At 37.0% G+C, this 25248-nt stretch overlaps 1 protein-coding gene across 2 annotated transcripts; it reads right to left on the bottom strand.

Moving 5' to 3' along the window:
- Positions 1 to 24381, bottom strand: abca5 (ATP-binding cassette, sub-family A (ABC1), member 5). 2 transcript variants are annotated; one of them, XM_060896638.1, is made up of 39 exons: positions 23931 to 24381; positions 23686 to 23854; positions 21204 to 21393; positions 20806 to 20973; positions 20391 to 20488; positions 19924 to 20150; positions 19521 to 19662; positions 18848 to 19036; positions 18487 to 18634; positions 17861 to 18038; positions 17490 to 17548; positions 17130 to 17240; positions 16636 to 16811; positions 16035 to 16154; positions 15794 to 15932; positions 15613 to 15703; positions 15136 to 15275; positions 13584 to 13703; positions 11810 to 12011; positions 11538 to 11704; positions 11112 to 11239; positions 10598 to 10735; positions 10356 to 10469; positions 10074 to 10244; positions 9659 to 9772; positions 9223 to 9360; positions 8886 to 8951; positions 8710 to 8801; positions 8452 to 8575; positions 6211 to 6328; positions 6001 to 6092; positions 5248 to 5423; positions 5022 to 5097; positions 4722 to 4816; positions 4329 to 4448; positions 3832 to 3984; positions 3585 to 3664; positions 3440 to 3495; positions 1 to 3338 (listed from the first exon to the last, which is right to left on the bottom strand). In XM_060896638.1, the coding sequence occupies exons 2-39, from the start codon at positions 23788 to 23790 to the stop codon at positions 3198 to 3200; spliced, it is 4962 nt and encodes a 1653-aa protein (XP_060752621.1). In that variant the 5' UTR covers positions 23791 to 23854; positions 23931 to 24381; the 3' UTR covers positions 1 to 3197. The 2 variants fall into 2 exon arrangements, with proteins under 2 accessions (XP_060752621.1, XP_060752630.1); XM_060896647.1 differs by having other exon boundaries at positions 23937 to 24381.
- Between the last annotated feature and the right edge of the window lie 867 nt (positions 24382 to 25248).

The raw sequence follows: 25248 nt of genomic DNA, 5'->3' as shown, positions 1-25248 counted from the left end.
TGGAGTTTTCACATGTTTTTAATTTTATTTCTGTGGGTTAAATGTCTTTTAACAAAAAATGAACTGTACGCAACTCAAATGCATAACAAGAACAGATCACATCACACACAAAATTTCTCAAAAATTAGTGCACACGTCTTCAAAAGGTTGCATAATACAGCAAAATCAATTTCAAAGAGAAAAAAAAAAAAAATTAAAAATCTCCAACGTCCTGAGGTGATTCAACTAAAATCACAGTCGAGTGTGAGAATTCTAAGATGTGTTTTAAATGATCAAATAGTATATACAGAAATGTGAAACGGCATGAAATACTAGAAACAAAAATAGCAAGGCAACAAAACCCTGTGAACATATATTAAAATAACCACTTCAGCAGGTGAATGAACTTTTTGCTTAAATTCAATCTATATTTAAATTTGAATAACATTTTTTTTTTAGTGTTTCAGTATCTGGGCACTAAATAAAGAGAGTACAAAGCAAACGGATTCTACAAGGTTACATATTGGTGGCTACATTTTACTGCAAGACACTTTTGAGGTGACAAAATAGACACTGATATTGCGGTTAGGTGTGACACATAATTTACAGAAGGCTATGACTACACACAAAACTGTTTTCCTGTATTGCACTTTGGTAGAAATGAGTATAATTAACCAAGGTAGATTTTATTAAACAAACCCCAAACCCTAAGAAAAGAGAAGCAACATCATCCAGTTGTTCAGCCATACCAGTATAAGAGGCTACATATGTGCAAAAATAAAGCTTATTTAGTAAAAAATAGCAACTTGCCACTTTATCAATACACAAACAGAAGTAGTGGTGCCATAAGTAGAACCATTATAACCATCTCCACTAAATTCACATCCAGATGGTTTGCAGAATGATTACAAACACAGCTCGGCTTTCGTATCACCTCGTCTCACTGCTAATGTTAGTGCATTGCTCTCGACGCCAATGGAATCTTTAAATACATTTAAACGAGATTCCTCTTCCAAATAAAAATGTTAGTACTTAATGATGGCCATTTGCCTTTGGACAGGAGGAGAATTTAGTGAGGAATAAATATGCCAAATATTTCAAAAGCCCTCAAAACACCTAAATAAAAATAATTATTAACTATTGTAGACATACACAAATGTATTACCATGAATGAATTTTTTTAGGACTGGGTTTGAGCTGAATACTTCCCTCATTTTATATTCAGGGACTAAAAGGTTTTAATTGTGCAGTAGAAGAGATGAACATTGAAATATGTACATGTAAATATTGAAATATGCCACTAAAAGACACCAGAACAGACTTTTGATGTAGACAAATCCTGCAATATCTTTGCAAATCTTTTATGGACAGTCGAACAAGGCAAAACAGCCACTCTTTGACAGGATTAAAGGTGTTGAGTTACTGAGTAACTGATGCGAATAACTCATTTTGGCCAAGAAAAATTATAAATAGCATCTTTCATTGGAGCATTTCATGCATCCATCCTCCAATCGGGAAAATGCAAACGAGCATTGATATGCAGAAAATCCCTTAATGAGAAGAGCTAACTATAAGAATTATGCTTCTTCCACCACAAACTTTGAACTGCACTTCTTTGACATATCTGAAACCTGTAGATATCTCTCTATAACGAACTACATGAAGAAACATATGGACATAAACTTAGAAGTGCTTTATTGCAAACTCTAAACTCCATACTTGCAATTATTTCATTAGCTCATTCTACTGTACATGTTACAATTGCAGTAAATATAACCAAACTCGTTCGTTTTAGATGGTGGTTGAATTTGTATGTTATTCTGTGTGCAAAGAAGCAACAACCAGAGAACACCTTTCATCAACAATGTTAATAGTAATAATGTTAAATACTGAATACTACTGTTCTTCCAAAAGGGGAAAATAAATTTAAACACAAATACAATTGGAATGTGTGAAAATAAACTCCATCCATTAAAAAGTTAATTCTCCCCCCATAAAGCTCTTAATCTTTGCTACAAATGTAGGATAAAACAACTGTCACAATCCCATTTTTCAATAACACACATAATTGTCCCATCATGCGTTCAAGGACTTGGTGAGAAATAAATGTTTAATAATTAAAACAGGAAAGGAAGAGAGTCTTCTGACTTCAAAGCTTCCCCCACCACCTCTAGGCCATGTTTTCAATTCTGATAAATCTGGAGTGCTACATGCATGTGAGTGGAGTGCATGGGCAACTACATTCTATGTTCAATCATTTATAACATTTATGCAGGAACAGGAAGGTGTAAGGAAGGCCGGAAGGAAATGTAAACAAAACAACAACAACAAAAAAAAAAAAAAAAACACACCACCAAACGAGAAAAACACTGAAGGAAGAAAAAAGGTTGTATCTTTGTGAATCATTTGCCATTCAGTAATTATATAGATGTGTTGATGTGTACAGGTCTATGCCTACTGTTCACATGGCAGTCTTTGGGCAGCTGAATGCTCTGAGGGTCTGAAGCGCGTGCTGGTATTGGAAAAGGAGTGCTCTGGTGCAGCAGGGACAGAGGACACTCCTCATGCCTCATGGTGGGGTTGTGAAACAAAGTCTCCACATGCTGGTTTGTCTCAGCAGTACTGTCACACTGACAAAGCCAGAGAAAACACCTTCAAGGCTAAGACAGATGAAAAAAGTGCCAAACTTCACGGCCCCGCTGTGCTTGTGAAGGTTCAAGCATATGCATTAGATCCCCAAGAACAAAGTATATACAAAAATATATACACAATAGATCTAAAGTATAGATCTTGCTACAAAAACTAAAAGCACCTTTTTAGTGTTGATGTGAGAAAATGATTCATTGTTTGCCTACATTTTGATTGATTCAACACGCATGACATCACCCAGCAGTTAATAGATAAGCTCAAGACACAAGTGAACAAGTTATAAACCTGTTCTCAAAGGCCAAAAAATAAAATAAGTACGTGGGTGAGAATTCAAAAATTAAATCTCTCCGTCTCAAAAAGAAAAACAAATACTAAGCACAAGCTTAGGATTCAGCAGTGATATGTGATGTGAATAATGCAGTCATGCTGGTTGAGTTAGTGCCTGTGCCAACTGCATGGATCAATAAACCCTCATGGCAGTGGCACCACGTATTGGAGTACCATCTATCTGCGGTGTGACGCACAGGCAGAGAGATGTTAGGGGGAGACAAAAGGCTGAAAGGGCTGGCTTACAACTGGTAGACAATGCTATCAGATTGATTGACAGATGCTCTGCCATCTTGTGGAAGCCGCTGCCACTGGAAGGTTGTGCTGAGGGAACCCACTTCCTCCTCCTCATTCTCCTGCTCTTTAGCGAATTCCATGAAAACCTGACACCAAAATGGAGATACGGGTACAAAAAAAAATTGCAAATATTCTAATATTTGAATAAGTTTAGAGATTTATTATAGAACTGTGCATTCTGACCAACCTGCTCCAAGGTAGACTGGGAAAAGTTGTATTCTTCAAAAGTGAAGTTTTGCTTAGCTGCAAAGAGAAAGAATGGGAAATAATTGTTTTCAAAACAAAATTCTAATAACCATAAGCTATTCAGACACTGTTCTCTGGCCACTCACCAGTCTCTAACTGAGAGAAAGCCTTGGCTAGCGACTGAACATCCTCCATTGGAATCTTATAAACCATCAATGTGGCAAAACTGCGACACAACAGAGCAACACAAATGTCAACAGGAGCAAATATTCCCCATTCACTGCTGTCCAAAAATCTGCTAAATATTTCTTAAACATGTAACTCAGTTCCCAACCACCTCTAACTGTAACAATACACCCCTTTAACACCAACACAGTCAAGTCTACACTATACCTCTCCTGCCGTGCAGCGTGAGGAAAAATCCTTAGTATCTCCTTGTGTAGTAGTGCCACCTGCTGGAGGCCTGTGAGCTCTTCTCTGAGTTTAATCTCCAGACTGTAACCTCGGCCATATTTACCCTTTAGGTGCTGTATTGAACCAATGCACCTGCAACAAAAAAAAAAGGCCACGCTACAGACAATAAAATCATACTATTTATATAACCTGATCATTTTAAGTGCATTGTCAGTTTCCATGCCATTTTGGCTCAAAATAAATAAATGAGTAATGCATTTATTAGTTCAACAATCTGCATATTCAATAATAATAATAATAATAACAACAAAACTAAGCATTTTGTAATGATGCAGAATGAATATTTTATAAGCATTCAAATAAGCATTCTTTATTTATATCCCACAGCAAATCTTGTGGGATATATATAAAGTACAACTTACATAATCATTTATACAGTATTTTTTTTTATCTAAAATGATTATAAAAAAGCAAACCGTAATTGGCCAGAAACCATGATGGCCACTCGGTCACACACAGCTTCTGCCTCCTCCATATAGTGTGTTGTCAAGATAGCGCCACGCTGTTTGTTTTTAAAGGCCACACGCATCGCTCTCCTGGCACAAAAGACAATGGTAACACAGAGTAGACTTTTACAAATACAGTAGTAATTTCCTTATCTCCGCACTGTGAACTTGACTATATCTCTCCAACAACATTTTTTGTATTGATTATGTTTACAAGAGGTACAATTTAGATTATATAAAAGTGTTTGTATTGACTTGAGATAAAATGGCTATTATATTCATTAAATATATTATTCGTTATATTAATCAGTATATTAACATGGGCAAAGAAAACTAAGCTAAGTAAACTAAATGGGGTCTTACCACATACGCTGCTTAGACTTGGGGTCCATCCCAGATGAAGGTTCATCTAGGAGCACAATCTGAGGGTTCCCCAGCATGCTTAGTGCAAAACACAACTGCAAACAAAAGAGTAGACTTGCATTACAAAAAGTGGCCTAGTCTGGTACAAAGTAGTTGAAATATCATTAATTAATCAATTGTATATTTAAAATAAATATTATTAATACAGCCAACACAAAAACAATTAAGACTTATTCTTCAGTACTGAATTAAAATGTCGTTTTAACAACTGTGGGTTGTGCTGTTCAGTGTTGCTCTCACCTTCCTCTTAAGGCCTGCAGACAGACTTTTAGCCTGTTTATGTAGGTGGTCCTTTAACTCCAGTGCATTAACCACACTGAATGTGGACACACACACACAGTCAATTGCGTCTAGATAAAGACTATTCTACAATTTGGTCAAAGTTGAATGAAATGCAAAATACAAACAAAAAGTAGCACATGGGAATAAAAACCAAGGTGTACTATGTGTATAAAAGAAGAGATACCGTCTGATGATGTTTGGTACATCATTGTGGTGTAAACCCTTAATTGCAGCATAGATCTGGAGGTGCTCTTGTAAGGTGATCCTAGGCCACAGTGGGTTGACCTGGGGGCAGTAACCTACATGCTCAAGTGGGTTATCCACTGGCCTGAACTCTGTCCCATAGTCTCCCATCAAAATCTGGGAAGAAAGAAGAAAAAGTTGAACTGTTTAAAGAGCCATTACCTTTAATTGGTCTTTTATTGGTTAATAAATGCAGTGGTTCTCAAAGTAGGGTTCAGAGTTGAAACAGCCAGAGGATTATTTGCATAATCATTATTTGGATTTTAATTTCTTGCAGGAAATTAATTTCAACTCACAATCCAAAATAAACAATGTTATTATTTGGCTATTTGAAATGTCACTTGATTTCGATGTTTTAAATCCAAACCTCAATAACTCAAGAACAAGTAGGACTACAAGTATTGTCAACTTAGACTTAATTTCTTGTATCGTTGGAATGTTCAGGAACAAGAAAAGCTCTAGGGCTCCAGTAAATAGCCAGAACATTATATTCAGAATATTAATGAGCCATGAAATTTATTTTACTGTTAAAGGGGTCCCTGGCACCAAAAACTTAGAGAACCCCTGCATTAAAGTGTAATGAGATGCCATGAGCATGATGTTCCACATCAAGCTTAATTAAAGATGTAAAAAGCCCTTAATGCAGTCTGTTTAGTAGGCGCAAATTAGAGTGACAGCAAGAGGAAGTACACACTTGTCCTGCAGTGGACGTCGTGTCTCCAGAGAGCATGTGCATGATTGTGCTCTTCCCTGCTCCATTAGGTCCCAGAAGCCCCAGGACCTCACCTGTACAAGCAAGGTAACATTATGTTAACACAGAATTTCATACCCCCAAAGCAGACAGACACAGAATAAAATTCTCTGAGACTGAATAAACAGACAATAGGTTGTATGTATGATGTACCTTTCCTCACACAGAAGGAGATGTTCTTGGCAGCCACTTTTCTCTTTTTACTAAAGGAGAAGCCCTCTTTCTTCACTAAGTACTCCTTCCTCAGATTACTCACCACTACCACTGGTTTCTGAGCACACAAACCGAATGAGAGACTTCATTATCAGGCCTTATGCATTACCAATAATACCCCAAGGCACAACATACAGTACAGTCCTAAAGAACAACAGACCATTTGCATTGCACTAGGTCTCACCTAACTTGGCTCATATACAAACATGTATTTCATGTATCTTGTTTACCTAAAGGGGAGACCTTCAGCTTTAATTTTATTAAACGGTATTAAAAGCCAAATCAGATGAATGATTTCAAAAATACAGCACATTATTTAGGTGGTCAATTAAATTAGGAAAACTAACAAACTGGAATTTTTAATATTTAGCTGCAATACCTTGGCAGTCAGTGACTGCCTAAAGTGTAGAACCTATAGACATCAGCCATTACCATGTGATGCTCTGCCAGACCTTTAGCTGTTGCCATCCTGCTTGATCTTGGAGCATGTGAAGCAATGTCTATTGAGTTTTCAAGAATTTGGCTGAATCTAAGCACATAATATAATAGATATATTATATATAGATATATGTAATAGACATTCACCAGTGCTATTTAGTAGCTTTTGGTACATTTTGAAATATAAAATACATTTATAGGCTTGCTTTATAATCAAATATAGTGAAAATGGGGTGGTCAAAAATATTAGCCCCTTGTGAATATTTGCTTTCAAAACACACCCAATTAATCAATCAGCTTTCAAAACACACCAAATTAATCAATCAGTTTTCAAACCACACCTGTGCAGTCAATTGGCTTCCTAACAATACCTGGGCATTCAATCAGCATTAAAGGACTCCAAGGAACAGGGCACTTGAACACATTATTGGGAGAGACTATTTTTACTCACCATGCCAAAGACAAAGGAAATCAGTCTTGAGCTCAGAAAGAAGATAGTGGAGACTCATGATAAGGGGGAAGGTTATACTGCCATTTCCAAGCGTTTCACAGTGTCTAGAACCGCCGTACGTTGCATCATTGCCAAGTACAAGGAGACAAATTCTGTAAGAAACAAACCTGGGCGTGGTCGTAAGCGCAAGATTTCAAGAACCCTGGAGAGGAAAATAGTCAGAGATATCAGCAAGATGCCCCAGACATCTGCCAAGATGATTGTTGCTGACCTGGCCTCTTCTGGAGTTGATGTTTCAAGGAACACAGTTGTGAGGGCTCTTCATCGTGGTGGGCTTCAGGGCCATCGTCCCAGAAGAACCCCTTTACTCAAACAGCGGCACATCACAGCTAGACTGAGGTTTGCCCGTGAACATTTGAAAGGTAAAGATGAGTTTTGGGAGTCTGTGCTTTGGTCTGATGAGACTAAACTGGAACTGTTTGGGCACATGGATGTTGCTTATGTTTGGTGAAGAAAGGGTGAGGCCTTCAACTCTAAGAACACAGTTCCCACTGTTAAACATGGTGGTGGCAGCATCATGCTGTGGGGCTGTTTTGCAGCTTCAGGCACAGGGAGCCTTGTTCGGGTGCATGGCATCATGAAAAAAGAAAATTATGTTGACATTTTGAGGGATAATATGCAGAAATCTATATATATATAATTTCCTTACGAATCCACCAAATAGCATTTGCTATGTTTCTGATGGATTTGTTTTGATGTTTTCAGCCAAAGGGTGGCTTGCTTCAATGGCAGAGAGAGCTCTTTGTACTTCAAACTGAGAGTTCAAATACACTGTAACATGCCAATTTTGCAAATGCCACACTTGACTCTGCTTAATTGTACGTGAAATAATGAAGGAATAATACACATTTAGTCATGGAACAACTAAGTAGCCAACTGTCCAATGGCATATTATCCCTTTAAATAGAGGAGGAACACACAAGTGTTTCAATTCCTACAGAATTCACCCACTTAGGATGCACATACCCTCAGATTAAAGGTGAAAGTCTGCATTTCAGTTCATATGCATTACTTTCAGCTCCAACACATGGTGATGGACAGTTAAAATAAAAATATCTCTGCTAAATGTACAAATTATTGCATACATAATGTATAACACAATTTAATGACCGTTGCCGTTTTTTAAGTCTGTATATTTTATTTATCTTTAATTCATTTAATTGTATATAAAAGACATATATAAACATTTTGTATCTAAAAGGAAGATTATTATTAAACCATTTAATCCTCACCTCCTCACAGCACTGACAGGTGAGGGCCTCCCTCACTCTAGCCTTCTCCACCATAACATCCTCATCCTCATTAATAATCTCCTCTGGGTTCCGCTGCACTTTGCCCTTGGCTTTACATGAAATCCTACAGGAAGGACAGCCAACAATATACATCAAATAAAAAGCTCATGCATCCCACACATATATAACAAATGGCTTTATAAATCACAAAGCTGAGATCATAAAAGACATACTGTATGGTAAATAAGTAAAGAAAACCTGCACAGCTGGTCATTTTTCATATTTTGTCCCCCATAGCGGATCTCTAGCCATCGCAGCAAGAAGAGCAGCAAAATGCACTGGAAGTAAGGCTGCAAACATAAAATATTCAGTTTAACAAATTTGGGCACATGTTTAAAATATACACAAAATATTAAAAAGTTTATGAAACTCACAGCAATAACAGCAATCAGTAGATTCTTCCAAAGGAACTCCTCATGGAAAGGTCGTAGGAACGTAGCCTGAAATTAGAGGCATCTTAATTCGTCAATTCGTCTTAATTTATTCTATTAATGTGGTATTTTATTCATTTTAACTGACTAATTTTAACCCATACTGTAACTGTTTATTGACAATTTAGTGCTTGTGTGCCTTTCTGGATCTTAACTTATTATTCACAGCACATATGACAGTTATATCGAACACATATAGTGCAATGTGCAATGGTAGCAGAATAACGGTGAAAAAATGTAAAAGTGCACATGTACATAACTATTGTGGATAAAATATTACCTTGGTAATGCAGTTGAGGCAGCCCATCAGTGGATACAACGGGTTGAAGAAACATAGCACATTATGTAGGAAACGTGTTAGTCCAGGACTATCATTCACAAAGACGAGCTGGACTACTGAAGCAGACACTACACAAACCTGAGTCAACAAACACATACACAGTCAATTAGCCTGGGTTGTATTTTAAAATAAAATTTCCTTCATTGTTCCTTTTTATTTAATTTTTTTTATTAAATATCTCTTACAAGTGTTGCTTAAAGCTTTAAACTGTTACCATAAAAGAGCAATGAAAATATATATATATTTTTGGTATTTTATTTATTTATTTTATTTATTTACTTATTTATTTATTTATTAGTTGTCATTTATTGACTTTTAGTCAACAGTAAACATGCTTTGGTTGCGTGTTGTGATAAAATCTTATTCTGTGACCTACCATCATAGAAACGACGGAGAAAAAGTCTCTGTTGCTCTGGACTTTAGTAAACATGAATGACACACAATATGTGAAGAGGATCGTGGCTGGGCAGAAACCAATAAGACAAATAATCTAAAGAAAAAGTAAGAAGAGATAAATGAGACTAAACATATAAACATGTTCACTACTGGATCCTACTGTTGGACTGTAGATTTATAAGTGAATTAAAGGCTTTTAATACTAAAACATTTTAATATTATCTATTATTATTATTATTATTTTCCCAATTCAAAAGAGATCTTAACAGGACAAAAAACAGAAATACTATAGTGAAAATTGACTTTAAATGGAGGATGTCAAATCTCAAGGTAAAATTTTACTTTTTTTATATCATGAAACAGGAATATCATTTCATGCAAGCTTTTCTCCTCACCACAGCCAAGACATTGCTGTTGGAAAGCAGATCTGTGGAGTGAAAGGCAAACAATGTGCAAGTCATACAGATGAGGATGAGGTAGTAGAAAGGGATATCTACAGCTGCCTGCCCACACCAGTATGCTGACGGCACCAAACCAGAGATCCTCAGTGTTGACCGACACTTAATCTAAAGCAGATACAAAACACACCAACATTTAATCACAAATTCTGTTTTGGCTACATTATCTCTAAAAATAACTGTTAGGGGAAGATAAGATATCTATTCAGACAAAAATACCTCTCGATCTCGTGTATGGTCCATTGCAAAATAGGCTGGCATTCCAGCTGCCAACATACCCAGTATCACAGCCTCTATATAAACTAGAGCATAGGATGTTGAATCTGGAATTTGCTAGGATAAAAATAAAAATCTAACAGTTAAAACCAGGTTTGCTATAACATTATTTACAGTACTATGTCCTGTCAAAATGCTAATGAGGGCATGAACATGCAAATCTGAAGTAAATTTATTACACTCACATAGTCAAAGGGTTTGGTCCAGGTGTTTATTTGGCCGGTACCATTGTAGCCTCTAAGGATGGCATTGCTCAGTACATTCACTGCCATTGGCAAAGAGTGCACTGTGGTACTGTTAAAGGCTACAACGTAACTGAAACCCTGAAACAGTACAAAACAAGAAGACAGAGGAACATCCTTAGTGACGCATCACTTAAAGTCAACTGATGGCTAAAACTCAAACTCAAAAGAAAGTGCCTTTCCAAGAGCTACTCACTGGAGGAAAACCACTTAAAACACTAATACACAAGCAAAACCTTACTACTTTGTAGCTTTCCGCTTGAGAAAACCAAGCACACTACTATACATTAAAAGCATTGTTTTCTTTAAGCATTTCAGAATATCTGTATTATGTTTACCTTGACTATAAAGAGTCAAAACCATTAGCAGCAAAATTCTACATTAAAGTAATTAGACATTATAGTTTATTAGACATCAGTTTATAGCATTTGTTCTGTTGTCTGTAAATTCAACTCACCTTACTGGAACCCGTGACATTGATGGCAGCACTGTGAGGTGCAGCAGACATGTAGTCCGGTTTCTTCATTATTTCCACCTTAATGTCCTGAGACTCCAGGTTATGAATGAAGCCTGACACATCAGAGTCTACAACAGAAATTAACAAGCAGAAAAAAGATTCAGTCAAAACCGCATTGGCATTGTGTGGCATTAATAATAACATTAAGCAAGAGAGTCTATTGTTGACTCCGCAGGCTTTCCTTTATTGAGAACCGCGTACACAATTCTGTTAAAGTGTTCACAACTTCAAGGTATTGATAACCTGTCAGTAATTATATAGGGCATATTTATCATTCAATTAAGTAAATTATCTTCCTGTTTTCTCAGTCTTTTTAAAATCAATACTCTAAATTCCCATCCAAGAGAAGCAGGCAGGCTGACAGACCAGAAGAGTTAAGCACAAGCAGGCTGGTGGCATATTTGCGAGGTGCTTCATGGCTTCGGAGCAGATAAATAGGCTGGAAATGTCTCTCAGGGGAGTGGATCTGAATATTCCCTGTAGCCAGTGACAGAACCAGCACTGAAGTCAAGAAGACCAGGAACAAAGTCACACTAGTGTATGAGAGACAGACAAATAAGTATGTAACGTCTCTCATCCAACTGCAATTACCACTGTATAAATGAGACATGGTTTAGTAGTGCAATATCTCGACTCACTTGTATATGATGGGTTTCTTCTCCCGCTGCAGATTGAGCATATGGAGCCAGGCCACTGTGCTAAACTGCTGCCTCCAAAGGGTGTGGCCGGTCACCGCATCATGCCTGCTCTCTGAGAAGGTCAGCAGCCTCTGGTCTACGTCTTCCAGACAGGAGGCGTCACCACCTTCTTCTACCTTCTCCTGGTTAAACACACTGTAGTCTGAAACAAAACACGCTAAAGTCAACCTTGATTTTTTTTTTTTTTATAAACATACAAAGGTACATTTGAAGGTGTTTGTATACTTCATGACTAGGTATGCATGTCTTATTATAATTATGATTTTTTTTTTTTTTTGGGTGTTGATCATTCTAAATAGTAAACAGTGTTTCAATGAGAAATTAGAAATGATGGCCAGTCTTAATTATGACAGATCTTTCTCATTTATTAACCTCCCATGATACAGCACCAAAATAAGATAATAAAATTGTTTATAATTTAGAAAATCCCTTAAAGTTTAAAAAAATAAGAATCATTCTTTATAAATGCTTTTAATCACTTTCACTCACTCACTCATTTTCTACCGCTTATCCGAACTACCTCGGGTCACGGGGAGCCTGTGCCTATCTCAGGCGTCATCGGGCATCAAGGCAGGATACACCCTGGACGGAGTGCCAACCCATCACAGGGCGCACACACACTCTCTCATTCACTCACACACTACGGACAATTTTCCAGAGATGCCAATCAACCTACCATGCATGTCTTTGGACCTGGGGAGGAAACCGGAGTACCCGGAGGAAACCCCCGAGGCATGGGGAGAACATGCAAACTCCACACACACAAGGTGGAGGCGGGAATCGAACCCCGACCTTAAAGGTGTGAGGCGAACATGCTAACCACTAAGCCACCATGCCCCCCTGCTTTTAATCATTCTTTTAAAAATAAGAATCATTCTGTTCATATTTTGCTCTCTTTTTGTATGCCATTTGCTAGAATGCAGCAGGCATAAACAATGCAGAAAAATCTATAACATCATTCTTGTATTACTAAAAGGCTGTGCTGCGCTGTAGAATAAGAGCATACATGGTGAGCAGAAAAGAATTCTTCAAGTCTTGTGGTAGACTACAGGGCTACAGGAGATGATCACAGTAGGTTCCACTACTCTCAGCCAAGAGCATGGATTTGAGGCTTTAGTGGATTCAGGGTCACCCAACCTGGACAGTTGAACATTAGAATAAAAAGCACCTTGCCAGTAACAGTCTGTACACATGACATCCTCAAGATTCTTGTTTTTTTTTTTCCAAATAGGCCAATAAGAGAAACCTGTTGGCTGTTGTAGCCCTTCCTCCTCAACATTTAAAGTGTTCTAAGATTATTATCTGCTCATCACAGTTGGAGAGTGCGCTTATTTGAGTTTCTTTAGAGTTCCTATCGGACCAGTGTGGCCATTCTCCTCTGATCTCACTCATCAACCAGGCATTTTAACCTAAAGATGCTCCATACTCAGAACATTTTTTGTACCATTCAAGTCTTAATACTCAAACCAGCCCATCTGGTACCAACAAACATGCCATAGTCAGAGTTCACATGTATTGCCCATTCTGATGTTTGACATGAACTGAAGCTCTTAGCCTGTATCTGCTTGAATTTCTGCAATATGATCCTACCACATGATAACTGTGCAGGTGTTCCATTTAATTGACAGTGAGGAAGGACAGACAGACAGAGCCATACCATGCATGCACATTTATTTGCTGAAGATGTAAAAGTCTGTTTGATCATCCATCTTACCTGCCTGGTCCACTTCTGCTTCCGCCTCCAAACGCAGAAAGACATCTTCTAATGTTGTCATGGAAACACCATAGTTAATGATGCCCAAGTCAGATCTACTGTCCAGCTTGGCAAAAAGCCCTAAATATAAGATGAAAGGCATTAAAGTTATTAACAAACAATACACTCTGTTTAATCATTATGGAGATGTTTCACCTGAACTATCAAATACATTATTATTATTATTAGTATTATTATTATTATTATTATATAATTAATAATAATAATAATAATAATAATAATAATAATAATAATAATAATAATAATAATAATAATGATAATAATAATAATAATAATAATAATAATAATAATAATAATAATAATATTATTAATAGATACAGATGGGAAATAAACTAAACAGAAATAACTAATACAGAACCTAACATAAATTTGTCTTTATAAGCAACCATCAGGGCACATTCTACAGGTCTCTGGAACAGTACAAGAGGATGCACAACATTCATTTACAGACAGGGGCATACCTAGGTTGTATCAAATCCGTGCCAAGTAAATTACTTCTGAAAAATATTTAGTCATTCAACTAAATATAAATTCAAATACTACACATTAACATCCAAAAGCATTAGCCTGGAAGTTCCCTCTCCTCACTCCTCAGCTACAATGGCATCACCATATTGTGAATTATATTCTGATTGCCGAGGTGTCCATGGGAAAAGTTTTGGGCACAGCATTATGGTAAGGCAAATGACTGAAGTGGATGCGCATGATATTTTTGCTTCCATTGGCATTGGCCATGATTTAATCAATCCAAATAATGTAAACAATAGTGTTGCTAGACCATGTATATCTGAAAAGAAGCTTTCTTGTTCATTATACCTTTATAATTTACAACATACTGATCATGTGTTTGTGAAGTGTGCTGTCTAACCCTTTGGTCCAAAATTGGTATTCAACTGGGTTTAGCTCTGGTAACTGAGTAACTGGTAACATCATGTCTGGTAGCATCATGTCATATTTCATGTTATCATTCAGTAAGCTCTTGATAGATTCTGACGTCATCCTGAACACTTCAATCAGACAGAAATGTTTCGTCATATGTTAAATACTGCAGTGACATGAAGACTCAAACTATAACAGCAAAATGCAGCATTACATAGCTGCTGTTACATCATTGAGATATATACAAAATTGTAGCAATGAGGGATTTAAGCAGGTCAGTGTGCAACAGAGGATGATAGACTGGAAAATAGCTTTCTGTCAAACACTGAGACAACTAACTCCAAAACACTCTGGCAGACCCATCTAACAACCCTTGGTGGCCAGTTTGAATGCTGTGTGTAGTATTTACTCACATAGTAAATATGTCCGCTCATCTGATGTCAGAAATTGTTGAAACCATGTATACTATGAATGGTGCAGAGTAACAAGACAAGGTCCTTCTAAACTCAATCAACACTAGGAAAACTGCTATGTAATCTGTTATTCAGTGAAGCATAAGGCACTACGGCAGATGGTAGAAGAAACAGAAGCAGAAGGTTAACAGAAGCCAAACCTGGAAATGTTTCCATGCTCTCAAAAGGCAACGTGAATGTGAGTTCAGCTTCTTGTTGCCTTGACAACTCAGCCTTCGAAACATGCTGTTTGACCAGTGATGTGAGGCTGCCTACCTCACAGGTTTCAGTCACAGACATCCTACACAAAGTGAAAATCACATGTTTAGAAAGGGCACCATCTTGAAGTGATCAGTACTGTTGTCACTTTCTTATCTAAGCAGACAAACACACTCTAGAAATGCCAGAATAATCCAACATGTAACAAAATGTAGGGATTTCTTTAAAATAAATAGTTATATGTTACTGAAAAAGTAACCATGTCATTTCCTAAAATAAACACAACCCTTTAAAATGCCTATAAAATACTCTTTATTATACTATATCGGTAGAATTCATTAGACACCCAGTTACACATTTTAAAAATATTTCTAAAAATGCAGTTTTAAGCTAAATATGAATGCACATGAAACACTGACCTGAGGTGGTAACCAACACCACACTTGGTTTTGAGGTAGAGAGAAGAACCCACACATTTCAGCTGGCCTTGAGAGATAACTGCCTTACGATCTGTGGAGCCAGGAGATTATAAATAGAAATATAAAATTATCCTGAGGGTTTGTGTGTGTGTGTGCGTGTTGCAATAATGGTGAACCAGACCTGCAAGTATGTCCGCTTCATCCATATAGTGTGTGCTAAGGACAGTAACTCTGCCTGCTCTGCGACTCTTCAGTAATGACCACACCTGGTGACGTGATACTGGGTCCATACCAGCTGTAGGTTCATCCAGAAGCAGAATCTTCAATTCCCACACACACACACAAACACACACACACAAACCAAGGGTCAGAGGCATTCACCTACATAATCATAACTCAGTGTAATAAAGGTTTTTTCCTACCTTGGGATCTCCTAGAATTGCAATGCCAACAGAGAGCTTCCTCTTCTGACCTCCACTCAGGTTCTTGGCCGGTGCATCCATGATCTTCTCCAGGTCTAGAGCCTTCAAAACCTTCTTAACCTTAGAAAATGAATGTGTTGATTAATTTACTGGCAAATAATCCCTATAATCATATTAACCATTGTTTTTGGGGTTTTTGTTGGTGGATAGGTGGGGGTGGATTGCATATCACCCAAAAGATTACAGACAAAGTAAGTGATGGCAAACTGTTTGGTCTAAAGTTTGTAGAAACCTGATTATCACAGCCATATGCTGCTTTCCCAAACTGTTGCTACAAAGAAGCCCAGAACTGTTTAAAATGTCTTTAGGTGCTGTGGCATTAAGCTTTCTCTTCACTAGAACTATGGGCCCAAACGTGTTCCAGCATGTTACAATGTAAGAACACCTTTCAAATGTACTGGAACGCCAAATATGTACCAGGTCTTCTTGCCCCAAATCAGTGCCTGACTTCACTACTGCTCTTGTGACTGACAGCAAATCCAACTTTTAGCCATATAGTGTGTGTGTGTGTGTGTGTGTGTGTGTGTGTGTGTGTGTGTACCTCATTATCAATGTCAGAGGGCAGAATTCCTTTAATTGCTGCAAAAATCTTCAGGTGCTCCTCTACAGTCAGCACATCAAAGATGATGTTGAACTGAGGGCAGATCCCCACAAGCTGTTTCATCTCAGAACCATCTGCTATTTCTGCCACAGGGGAGCCATATATGGTAGCAGAGCCTAGGGTCATGAGTAACACCAGCCATAGATTTAAAGTTAGTTTTCCATATCTATAAGTTAATTCAGTCACATTTCTTCTGGCCAAATAGCATTCCTACAAAAAAGTGAACATTTAAATTCATAGTTTATACCACAGCCCCACAACAGTCCCAAGTGATCAAAATGCATTTTTTTAAAATCAAATATTTTTGGTGCACTTTCATATTTGATCAATATAAAGTGATACAAATCACTACTTACAACTATAAGTGTTAATAGAACATGCTGTGTTGAATCGTTTTTTTAAAACTTGATATCATACAAATAGGAGTCTCACACCTTCTGTTGGAGGACAAATGCCACACAGGATGTTCATGAGGGTAGATTTTCCTGCACCACTGTGACCCAACAGAGCTGTTATTTGGCCTTCATAGATGTCAAAAGTCAAACCTAAAACCACAGACAACATTATAAAGAAAGCTTCTAATCCCTTAAAGCTTTCCTGGGCTAATTAAACAAAGTATTATAAAAGTATACTACTGATTTTGAGATTTTGACATATTTTTCAACATTTGACAGGCAACAACACAAAAGGCTGTCAATGTGATATGTGGCCTAGGCAAAATAATCAAGAAGCATTAAAGCAATCTATAATCTAATGGTCAAAAAAGAATTATGAAACAAATAGACTAGACCCACCTCTCAGTGCTTCCACTGTGTTATCTTTCCCTTTATAGGTTTTACGGATGTTACAGATCCTAAGGGGGTTAAAAAAATAAATAAATAAATAAAAAAACAGAGGTATTAAATTGCATATTTGGCAGCATTCCATGTCTCAGCAAGATGCAGAATTACTGGCACCAATCTCAGAAAGCTTAACTAAATTTCAGAGCAAGACATGTAACATCTGACAGGCATCCCTAATAGTACTCACTAAATTTATTGCTGGCTTAAGTCAAAGGTGTAAAAGTGTTAAATGGAACAAGTCCAAATAGACGTGTTTCTTTCTTGTTTATTTCCTTCCCATCCAAAATAATTAGAATGCTCTAAAAAAAGAAGTGGCCCGGTACCTGATAGCTTCTTTGCCTCTAAATTCAGGAGAAACAGGCTCTACTGATTCATCAGTTGTAAGAGTTCCATTCACCTCAGCTTCATACACAGAGCTCACTTCCACATAGCGCTTTCTGCGTCTCGACCAATAAGAAGGCTTCAGAAAAAAGATCATAGAGCGTCGCATTCCAAACTCACCTACAGGCAAGAAGAAATTATTCTGAGAACAGCCAATGTAATTGAAAGGACATTACAAACAGTCATACGCCTGCTGGAAAAGTAACAGAAACAGTGTTGCGCCGTAGAAATATGATATTTAAGTCACTGTAAAGATAACTAACCCGTAAAAGCTTCCTCAACTTACTTTGAGTCAGTTGTTACCACGGAGATAAACAACTATACTAAATTAAAGTTTTATTTCTCTCTCTCTCTCTCACACACACACACACACACACACAGTACAATGTCCAATTAAATGCTTTTTACAACTGTCCAGTGACATAAAAACAGAATTCTTGAAAACTTGCTTAATATAAAACATAATATAGAAAAAAAGCTAAAGATAATATTAAGGATATAAAAGTATGTATACCAGAGAGAATGATTCTGAATGAATATTGTTTAAGTATGTAGCTTTGACTCTCACCTGGCAGAACCTGCTCTAAGTAAATGGCAATCAACAGATAGAGGATACAGTCCAAGCAAAGCATAAGCAGTGGCACATAGAGTGGATGAGGGCCATTAGCCAGAGTGGAGAAGACTGCCCCATCCTCCTGTGCCTCCAGATACACCACCTACACATGAAAACATTCTGATATTTTACATAAAAGTAAAGTAAAATAAATTATGTATAGTACACTGTAGTATCGCTTTGACAATTGACTATTCTTTGGACTTATTCAAATATGCACCAGATAAGTACATCACTAACAAATTGTATGTGAATTTTCACCTCAAGCACAAACCTAAATGAACCCTAGGACATAAATGATCTTGGAGGAGTTTACCTGTGCAATACCAATTGAGAAGGCACTGGGGGAAAGCAGGCAGAGGAGCCAGACAGCCAGCTGGGGAAAGTCCCTCATCAGCACAGTAAACAGAGACAGAGAGCCAAACACCAGGGTCAGCATGGAGCCCACTGTACTTGCAAACTTGGGTTTCTTAAACAAAGGAGTCAGCATGAAGGAGAAGAAGATCTGAGGAAAGAAAGAGACCAAAGTCAGTGTAATCTGTATGATCTGCGCTCAAACATGTAGCAAATGATAAGAATGATTAACTGCCATGAGCATAGCTCTGCATTTTTAATGAGATTTTTAATTAGAGATTTATTATTATATAATAAGATTTTTTATATTGAAAAATTGATCAATAAGCCTTTTGGGAAAGTGCAAGAACAGTAGACATTTGTTTTAAAATTGCATCAAAAAAATCCAAATGACCCAACTGAAAGTGCACAATTACGTTGAGAAAATGAACATTTTAAAAGAGAATGAAACCAAAAGCACCAGATAATGGCCTATCGTTTGAAACTTGAATGCCTAATAGAGCTTGAAATGAAAAGAGGCCTAAGGTTAAACAAGTAATATATCAGCAGGTGCCATTTAAATTAATCATTGTTTTAACTGATTTTCCTAACTCTATGCATGGAGCATAGCTAAAGAACAGACACATGTAACTCACAGTGGATATTCCATAGAGGAAAATAAGCAGGAAGATGATAAGGAAATTGCTGTTGGAGAAGAGAGGAGTCCATGTGGCAATAACAGCCATAAGAACAGACATTGTGGTCACCAGGGCAGCATAAAGAAGACCCCATGACAGCCTATGTTTCAAACACACACACAAACACACACATATACATATATAAAAACAATAATTACAAACAAATGTAAGCATTTAGCAAAGACACCATATTTCATTTAATTCCAGAAGATGGTAAATTAGGAATTCAAGTCAAGAGACAAGTCAATGATGAAAGTCTATTTCTTCTAATTACTCTACAAAAGTGTATATCAATAACAAAGTAAAAATACTATTCACACCATTTCAACAGCCATTCTCAGGTTTTTATCTCTGTACTTACCAGAATGCTGTGTCATAGAGTCCCATCATGCTCATGGTGTCTTTGAGTCTATGCTCTTTTTCAGCTGCTACATTGACAATGAGGAAGGAGACAAATGGAGTGAAGGCGAGCACTAGATAGATGGAGATGAGAGCATGGGGAAACTTCTGGACCTCCACTGAGCCTGGGTGACCCATCATTACTACACGTACATTCAGCTCTCTCCATGCTGAACGTTTAGTCTGCATCTGCATCATCACACAAATAGTGATTCATTTTTAATTAAACATGCAATTATCTTGTCTACTAATTTATTTAGAATAATAATTCATTTTTAATTTAGTTGCACGCTGTTCTACTACATACTTATTAAGACTTTGTTTAAGGAATCAAAAACAATATTCAAGACTGTCCAAAAAAATAAGGCTCATAAATAAACTCACTTAGCCAATCTACAAACATGCAACATTTTTTCTGCAATTTCTAACCTGGATAATAGCAGCGTCAATCAGTGACTGTAGGCGTACGAACCCAGAGTACCAGTAGTTTGCTGCACGGCAGTTTAAATAATTGGCATAACAGTTTGCTGTGTAATAAAAAGAGGAACAGTATTAACCATGTAACCGAAGTTATACTGTATATAGGTAAACCATATAACCTAAATTATACATTATAGGTTAAGAACCAAATATCACTGGATCTATGCTAATTAGTGCAGAAATATATTTGTTCAAGAATTAGATATGACTAAGAAAAACACATACATTTGCACATACTGTATGTACCAAATTAGTAAAATGATCAAACTAAACAACTATTAGTCATTTCTGCACTGATATCCATCATCTATCATGGATATCATAATGATTTATGCTTAGAAATTTTTCAAGCTGTCTTTCTTACCAATTGACTCAGTGAAGTCACTAGGAAGGGGAACCTGGTAGTATGGGAAACGTAGCTGGTAGGACATTTTATCAAGGAACACCACACCCACATAGCTAAGTGGCTCATACAGACTGGCGTTTTCCAGATCTTCTTCACTCGAGAACATCTCCAATCGATCTTGCATATCTGTAACCATAACCACATAAACACATCAAGTGAATAGCACCCAGAAACTTCTGGAACCTGCTTTTAATTCTTTTAGACAAAAACCAATACAGAAAAAATGCAATGCATGGTTGGGCGACTGTATGAAATACAAATTATTCTGACACATATACAGTAGCAGAAAACTAACACTAATTATATATTCACTGTGAATAATTAAATAAATAAATCATCCAGTTACTGATACTCACGTAGCTCTTGTGCCACCTCCTCCATAATCTGACTTGTGACATTTGTTACAGGGGTGTAGCCCAGGCCTTTAAATGACACATACTCCTCATCCTCAAGGTCAGTAGTACTGATGCTGGCATAAGAGATATGGGGGTTCAGCATACTGATGAGGATGAGAAGGCCCAATAGGAGCAGAGGAAGGATCAGCTCCTGAACAGAGAGACAAGAAATAGTAATATGCAATTCATTAACATTCAACTAAGAAAAATGTGAATGTATTGTTTTATCATTTAATTGTAGACATGGCTGGTATGCAGAGAACACTTTTGAATAAATAAATAAATAAATAGTCTCTGGCTTATATAATAAAAATCGATGGACCTTTGTAAAAAGTCAGAACAGGAAAATACAGCTCAGCAGTTTAAATAATCATCTATTGTATAATGTATATTGTTTAGACATATGTGAGGAAATCTGACTCATAGTTTAAATACTGAAGAGTAACTCAATATTCCTGCACATCAACCTCCATAAAAATCAATTTGGCTAAGCGGCCACTTACTTGGCAAGACCTCACTTGGCAAAAGGTTCAGCTTTCTCCAGTTTATTTCTTTTTAAATAGAACATATCATTGGGGAGGGCCAGAAAATATCCCCACAGTGCTCTATTTATGTACTCAGAAAGGAAGATGATGCAGCCTGATGTAGTTTCTAGATTCACAAGTTTTTTTTAGTATATACCTACAAGCTAGCTATCTGTATTATCTTCAGATTCCTGACATGTTTCTACAATTAGGGAGGGGTATAATTAGGCATCAACAATCAGACTTGCACATGTTCACTGATCTACACTGTATGGACAAAAATATGTGAACATGTGTAAACCATGCATATCTTGGGGGTCTTCGCACAAATTGGAAGGAAACAATTTAACAGGCTGTCGCATTACAATCCTTTCATTGGAAGTAAAAGGGCCAAAACTGTTACACATAATGTCCTGCACAAAGCGAGGTAAAAAAAATCTTGTCAAGGTTGGAGTAGAAGAGCTGACCTGCACAGAGCTTTAAAAAGATTTAAAGATTTTAAAGAGAATAAATCTCTTTAAAGAGATTTAAAAAGCACATATGGGGTGATTGTCAAATGTCCACATACTTTTGGGATTATAGTGTATACAGTATATAGTGTCTTTGTCAACAACATTTAGAAATTCAAGGCATCTATGTAGTATTCAAGAGTCTTAGCAGTTACTAAGCTGCTTATATATTTTTGATCACCCTTTTCACATCAAAATTTTTCAAAGACATGTGCAAGTGTCCAAAACACAACACAGGGAGTGTCTCAGATAGATCCCTCAGGCAACATGCATAATAACCACAGCTCAAATTCTACAAGGGGCAAAAAACCTAGCTTAGGTACAGTATACTTCTCAATACTAGACTTCTCCTGTACTAGAACAAATTCCTCGTATGTGAAAACATACTTGGCAATAAAGATCTTTCTGATTCTGATTCAATACATAATAGACTTTCTTTGTCCTTTCAGATTTTGACTGCTCATCAAGGATCCTATTGTTGATTATAATAAGCCAAAGAAAATTCGAAAAAAGAATCTCTGGTCAACAGTCTTCATCTCAGAACCTGAATCACAGAATACATTCAGCACAGTGATCTTTATATTTATATAAAAATAACAAAAAAAAAACACATTTTGATTACTAATTCATTAACTTCAAGATAGCAATTTGGTCTAGGTCTTACATTAGTCATTGAGACATGAACTTCGTAATTAGCACACCAGAATAAACTGCGATTATGATTGGAGGTGCAGTAACATGAGGGCTGGACTAGTTGAAATCAGATGTGTGGGTATGGTTTGGGATGTGGAAGCTTTTTTGTTCCCAGCAATAAATGAAAATTATCCGACTAGACTTGCCTAATGGCCTCCACTAACTATTTTTAGTAACAACTATGAAATGAGAAACATCTAAAAACTTTCGGTAATCTGTCACTATACTGTACATTTTACGTCATGCACACATGCTACTTCTCAATCTGAACGGACTTCCTTCTGATTGTTTTTCTATCCTGGTACGCTGCACTAGAAATAAAATTTGACAAACGCGTCCGTCTGTCCATCCGTCCATCCATCAATCACTGCGAGTTAGTTGACTCAGTGGAACAAAATATGTTAAGAGAATGAAAACAAAAACATGGTGAAACATTTACAGAATATAAACTTAAATGCATGATGGTAAAATGAAAACAATGAGAAACCATTATTCCTTATTTGTGGCAACGTTTTGCTACACTGCCTTCATTGTTATTTTATTTATTTACTTTTTTTGCATGCACTGAAACTCATGGTCCAAAACACTTGCCTACATTAAATCCATCTAACAATCAAAGATGGATGATGGTGGTGGTGGATTGATGACACAACCAAGAGCTCAATTCCACCTCACCAACTGAGAATGAGAGAAAAAACAATAAAAAAAAAAAAGCACCTGCAGACTTTGTTGCTTGGTTCTCCATTTGATGAGGAGGTTTTTGTAGAGCAGGCTCCTGGTTTGTTCCCACACACCAGCATCTCTTGTGCTTACAGACTGCATTTTTGCAGCATGCTTCAGCAGGCTGGAACAAGGGACGAGATCTTGGCTCAGGGTTCTGACACAACTGCAAAAACCATAACGTTAGTAATCGAAACTAAACCGTTTGATATATAAAGTAAATAAACAGTTTGAAGCCGCACCTGTACCTGGTCTCTCTTCTCAACGCCTCTCATAAACCACTTTATAACAACTGGCTATAATTATTTTAGTCACAAAATGCTATCTGAGACGAACGTCTATATATCCTCATAGCGTCTGAGCAATTAATAACGCTGATAGAAATGACTAAGTCGAAATAATTAGTCCATGTTTGTCGCGTCAGAGAGAAACGTCTCGAGCTGTCATGCTAGCTAGTAAACACTGGTAGCTAAGCTAACTAACATAGTGACAGAAAACTGCAACGTCGACCGTTAAAGCGCTGATTCAAACTAACGTACGACGTGAAAATCATTACGTCATGTCTTACTTCTAAGACGTTTAATCTGGTTTAATGTTAAAAGACGTGAAAACGCGGTACATGTTCCTCTTTCGTTCAGACAGTAAGTACGCACAGTCACATACAGTGTAGAATAAAACATACAAGGCAAAAGGGCTTCGTCTTCACTCAGCAGAGGAGCTAAGGCCTGTGACGCTGACCAATCAGGACTCCCAATCTGTAATGCTGGCCAATCAGAACGCAGCTCTTTTCCCCTTTGAGTTGATACCATACTTCAGTGCATATGTTTACATTGCTGTAGGTAAACATATTAGTGTGTTTTTAAAAATATTAAATGTTTAATTATGTTATTCACTAATAACCTATATAGTAATAAATATTCCCGGGAACAATTATTCATTGATCTTTAATATGTCTTACTATATACTACATTGCAGTAGTATCAACACTGTATATGTGCAAGAGTGTTAAATGACAAGATGAAAAGCAGCAGTTTTGAAATCAATTTTATTTGTATACAAATAAAAAATGTACAAAATTAAGAGTAGAAAAAGAGTATATGTATGCATACGAAAACATCGAAGAAAAGGCTGGTCGATTAAAAAGATCATCCAAGGCGCAGGAACGTGATGAATACATAGATATGATGTATTATTTGTGGCTTTACTACAAAGAAATATGTCATCCGTAGAGAAAATACAGTTTAAGTACCAGTCTGAGGCAAATAAAGGAAAATTCCTATTAGTCATTTACAGTAAACATTGACTAAAACAGTGACATCAACAAATGGAACAGACTGGAGCTTCCAGATTATTCTACAGAAACTCATAGTCTATAACAGTTATCACAGAAATTATACCCTGACTGCATATGAGACAGTGAAAACACTATGAACCGAAGATGCCTTATGCAACCATGAGACATGTGAGATATACTGTTCCCTTGTGGATAAAACTCACTCACTCACTCCCATACCTGGGTTCGTAAAAAATAAGGTTTACATTCAGCTTAAATACACTGAA

Source organism: Tachysurus vachellii, chromosome 2, assembly GCF_030014155.1.
Source record: "Tachysurus vachellii isolate PV-2020 chromosome 2, HZAU_Pvac_v1, whole genome shotgun sequence".
Classification (NCBI taxonomy): Eukaryota; Metazoa; Chordata; class Actinopteri; order Siluriformes; family Bagridae; genus Tachysurus; species Tachysurus vachellii.
The sequence above is the reverse complement of the archived record's forward strand: the minus strand, read 5'-3'. Positions and strand labels throughout refer to the sequence as shown.